At 36.6% G+C, this 5,488-nt stretch overlaps 1 protein-coding gene across 1 annotated transcript; it reads left to right on the top strand.

The window, feature by feature from the left end:
* The first annotated feature begins 232 nt into the window (after positions 1–232).
* On the top strand, positions 233–5,143 carry LOC130232857 (putative nuclease HARBI1). Its single transcript, XM_056462839.1, has 4 exons — positions 233–683; positions 4,351–4,466; positions 4,543–4,654; positions 4,740–5,143. The coding sequence occupies exons 1-4, from the start codon at positions 251–253 to the stop codon at positions 5,132–5,134; spliced, it is 1,056 nt and encodes a 351-aa protein (XP_056318814.1). The 5' UTR covers positions 233–250; the 3' UTR covers positions 5,135–5,143.
* The last annotated feature ends 345 nt before the right edge of the window (positions 5,144–5,488 follow it).

Here is a 5,488-nt window from a genome sequence, read left to right as displayed (position 1 = left end):
GAATCACTTTTATTCATGAATCGTTCAGACTGGGGCAAAAACAATCTGACTCCCAGACTTGTTTAGACAACAGTTTTTAAAAGAGACCTATAGATAAGCGATAACTTCAGACATACATCTGACCCATTGATCTGACCACTGTACTGGTTAGTTAATCAGACATTGTAAAGAGACATTGGACCAATCAGCCGTGAGCAAAGTGACGTAAATGACGTAAACGGCGGGTCATTGTAGCAAGTAAACAAGAAAAATGGCTTCACCGTATCTGGAGAATCCTGTAGACATCGGAGCTCAAATTGTGCAGAGGGCTCTACGCAGAGAAAGAGTTATCCGAGATGTACAAAATCCGTTGGCGTTCTCCGACGAGCACTTATACGAGAGATATAGATTCTCGGCGGAGGGAATGTTATATCTTTGTCGGCTTCTTGAGCCCCATATTAAAAACCCGACGCGACGGAGCCACGCGACTACTGTCCCGCAGATGATCTGCATCGCTCTGCGTTTCTTTACAAGTGGCACATTCCTGTATGAAGTGGGCGATGCCGAGAAGCTCAGCAAAAACACTGTCTGCCGAACCATTCGTAGGGTGGTTATTGCGCTCCAGAGATACATACACACCTTCATTGCGTTCCCTAGTCATCTACCCACTCAGGCCATAAAAGAGGGCTTCTCACAAATAGCTGGTAAGATGGATTAATACACTCGGGGTAATATAATTTCAGAAAAGTATTTTTTTCAAATTCCAAATAGGAAAATCATATTAGATTAGAATATCTTTATTGTCTCCGAAGGGCAATTAGGTTTACAGCAATAGCCAACAGTTGACAGCAACAAGTCACACTCTACAACATAAAATAACAGTAAACAATACAGTAATCATTAGCAGCCAATCATTATCAAAGTACAACATTGTTCACAGTCAATTAAATAGTGCTAATGTTGTTTGAAATCGCATCTAAATATGACTTTAAAACAACATTAGCACTATTACCTTGTTGAACAATAATGTTTAAATTATGCTTTATTATTTAATTGAATAACAAAGTACGAATCAGATGTGTGAATAGAAAACCAACTTTACCTCAATGATTAACGCACTAATGCACCATCAACCATTTTCCATATGGGTTGTTGAAGTGATGTTGCATTTTTACTGTATTTTCATACTTTGGAAAAATGCAGTAACTGGATAAACATTTCTTTGTCTTCAATGGACCTTTTAATTTTGGTTTTAAAAAAATTCTAATCTTAATTTTTTTTTTTTTTTTACAAATTTCTGTCAAATATCTGTCTTACAGACTGTCTCAAGAATAGTTATAAATGTAAATGGGAAAATTGTAAAAATCAGTTATAAATACCTCAGGCTAGGGCTGCACAATATTGGAAAAATCTGATATTGTGATATTTTATTTATCTGCGACAAATATTGCGATGTATTTCACAAGATAGTTTGAATGGCTCTATTTGATTTTTTTTCTGGGAAGTGTATTCAGGTACAGATATTGAATAATTCCAATGCAAAAATGCTTTTCTTACATTGCTTTGTCTCGTTTCTAGTACAAATACCTAAAAATTAAGATGTTTGGGATCAAGTAAAAATATTGTTTTGTTTTCATCTTTAGAAGAAATGAGTCAAAATTAAGAGTTTTTTTCCTTAAAATGAACAAAATGATCTGCTAGTGGGGTACGTCAAAAAAATCATAATATTGCTTTAACCATATTGCACTATGGTTAAACTTAGCAGTGACTCTACAAATCACGTGTTCTGTAGCTCCTGGTCAACTATGATGCAAACTAGGGTTGGGTCGATAGACGATGCCATTGTCCATCGCCGATGGACATCACAATACTGAGCCAGCATCACGATCCTCCGCTCCGCCCTCATCGTAGCAGCAATCCGCTCGTGAAAAATCCACACTTGGGCTCTGTTTACACTGATACGTTTTAGTTTTAAAATGGCATTTTAGAACAAAAACAATCCACGTCCACACTGGCGTTTCATTTAGCTTTTCTGAAAAGCCCACCTTCCACACTGTATGGCTGAGAACGCACATCACGTGACCACACACACTGTCATGCACTGCAGCATACATGCGCATCTGAGCTCAAGCAATCAGCGGGTGCTTTGAGCACAAAACCCCAGAGAGCAGAGCATGTTGGAGAGTTTATCAAGGATGTAGCGCTGGATGGCGTCTTACTATATTTGTTAAACGTGATATTTAATTAATCTTGTCTCAATCTAAGGACTCTTCGGTCTTTTGAATCTATCAGGTAATGTATCAGCGTTAGTACAATGCTTCAATCTTTTGCTTTCACGCTTGTACTCAGTAATTTTAGCGAAAACCTTAGATGCTATTGGTTGGTTCCTGTTGGTTGTGCACCTTTTTTACCAACCAAGATTGTCGATGCCATTATAACGACACAGGTCACTGCCTATTCATGCCAGAGTCCCAAGGAAAAAGTGATTGACAGGTGGTAATTTGTGTGTAACTTTATTTATTTATGGTTTGGTAATGGGTAAACGAAGACTATGCTGGTTAGGTAGTTGAAACAATGAGCTACGGTTAATTAATTCGTTATGAATAGTGCTGGACAATAATTCGATATCAATATATCGCGATACATTTTTTTAATATCGGTGATATTATTTTTAAACCCATTTCTGGTATTTGTATATATTATTATATATAAGATCTTCTACATTGTATCATTTGTCACTGAATGACTTTCAGTGCTCAGCTGTCAGAAAGAGTGTGATGACATGCTGCTGCCAGCCCTCAGCAGTTCGCTCCGTCGCAGAAAGTTTTAGCTACAAAACGAGAGCCCTGAATACAGATGAGAATAAACAAGCTTCCACAAGTAAGAATGCAGATGAATTAGTTGATGAGAGAGGAAAGACTAATGCAGTGGTGTGGAAGTGGTTCTGCTAAATTCCGATAAATTTATCGTTTTGGTGCTCTGCAAAATGAGTGGTGCTGACTAGCAGCAGGAACACATCAAATCTCTTCAACCCGATAAAACCTATTGAGAGTCAGAAGATGACGCATCATAAAAGTTTAAGCAAACCTCCCTGACACCGACTCCAGCGGTGTCAGAAGAGAAGGCAATGAAGCAAACACAGATGGCTTTGAGGCGTCGTGTAGGATTTAAATAAAACTTCACTTATCAACACGTACAAATACACCTATAAATTACTCGCATATAAACCTATACTGTTCATGTATGAAACCTGCACATATACATATAAACTTGATGCATGCATACACCCACATACATATAAACTCAATCCTTGCATATACTCAAATTAACACTCACACACACAAACTCGCTGCATGCTGGCATATAACACTCGAGCAAACTCACAAAATAAAATTCACAAACATATTTATCAGTAATCTGGTTATTGCAAAGCTGATGAAATAGAAAGAATGTGATTAATAGAGGAATTACACCTATTAAATAATGAAAATGTGTTATAAAATATTAGTCTATTTAAATAGACTATATAAAATATATGAGAACTATTTTATGTTAAACCTTTTAATTTAATTAGGTAATTATATACACAAATATAAATAGACAGATCGAACCCTTAAAGGACGTTCAAGATAAAAAGCAACTAGAACTATGAATAATACTGTTTGTAAAGGCTAAATGCAAATAAAAAGTGAACATACGTTTTTTTTGTTACTTTTTTTTTTTTTTTCATTTAAAGAAAAAGTTATAAGAGTCTGGAAGTATTAAAGACTTTGCAAATTCAGTTTGCAGACATTTGTAGGTACAGACATCTATTGCGTGCGTTCTTGGCAGTTTTTTCCTGTCTTTTTAATATTGTCGATATCGGAATTATATCATATCGACTGAAATTAGGAAATATGTCGTGATATAAATTTTTGCCATATCGTCCAGCCCTAGTTCTAAATTAATTAATTATTTATAAATTATTAATTCACCGCCACCTACGCGATGTTTCACATTAGACACCGTACAATGCCAAATTGATCGACATTGCCCAATCCTAATTCAGACTTAACATTGCATATCCTGTGATGTGACTATTGAAGATGCTCACATTGCAATATCGAAGCTAAAACAATATATTGTGCAGGCCTACTTAAGGTCTACATTTATGTGGTTATTTTGGCAAATGGCAATTATAATTTTTTTAAAAATCCAAATATTTATAAAAACATAGGAACTTGATACAACAGTGAAATAATTGCTAAAGTTAGTGACCCCTTATATTTCTTTAAACATCGAAACATTACATTAAAATAACTAATTTTTTTTACTGCTGCTTGTCAACTGCCCTTATGCAATCGCTAAAGAAATGAATTGATCTTTTCAAAGGATTACCTGGAGTTATCGGAGCAATCGATTGCATACACATTCCAATCTCTACGCCAGTAAAAGAAATCGAGGCTACTTTCCTTAACAGGAACGCCACTCACAGCATCAATGTTCAGGTAGGTATGTTTTATTTATACGTTTTCAACATACTGTAATGCTAATAGATATTTACCTACTGTATGTTTATTACAGATGACTTGTGACCATCAGTGTTTAATCACAAGCCTGGATGCCAGATGGCCTGGCTCAATGCAGGACAACCAAATTTTCGAGAAGTCAAAGTTATGTCAGCGCTTTCAGCAAGGTACAGTAAAACTGTAGACCGTAGACAGCACTTAATGAAAATTGATTGTTATTGTGACGCTGGTCTTTCTGGTGTACATTGACAGGGCTGTTCGATGGTGTGTTGGTGGGAGACGGAACTTACGCATGCCAGAGCTTTTTGCTGACTCCCTATCCTGAACCAAAGACAAAACCACAGCACGAGTTTAACATAGCCCTGAGTCAAACCAGGCTCAAGATAGACACCACTTTAGCTATTTTAAAGGCCCGGTTTAACTGTCTTCATGACCTGAGAGTGTCACCCGAACGTGCATCTCAGATTGTGGGTGCATGTGCTGTCCTCCACAACATAGCCTCTATAAGGAAGGAGCAGATGCCAAGTGAATGCCAGCAGTCCAATGATGATGTTGACCCTGTTTCCCGGGACCATCCCGCTGGGAGGGCCATCAGACATGCTATCACAGAAGAATATTTCATGCAACATTCAATAAAGCAAAATTGACAACGCAAATACATTTGCACAATTTTTTAATACACAAACGCTAATTTGAAGTAAATTTGTACTTAAAGGGGATGTAATGTTATGTTAAAAAACACTTTTATAAAGGATTTAAAGTAGGGATTTCAGTTTCTACAAAATCCCGTGATGGATGGTCATTTAAATTAACGATCAATAAATTATGAATGACCACTTCATCATAAACACAGAGTTTTGAATGGTTTGATATATTCAGGTAACAAACCACCCAAGCCTTTTCCATTAGGAGAACTACAGTTATTAGTCGCCTAGTCCTTGTAAACTAATCATTTATAAATGCATACGAATCTAGGCTATACTGAAGAAAAAAGCCAAATA

The sequence above is a fragment of the Danio aesculapii genome, chromosome 7 (assembly GCF_903798145.1).
Source record: "Danio aesculapii chromosome 7, fDanAes4.1, whole genome shotgun sequence".
In the NCBI taxonomy this organism is placed as follows: domain Eukaryota; kingdom Metazoa; phylum Chordata; class Actinopteri; order Cypriniformes; family Danionidae; genus Danio; species Danio aesculapii.
Note: the sequence above shows the minus strand (reverse complement) of the source record. Positions and strands in the feature narration are given on the sequence as shown.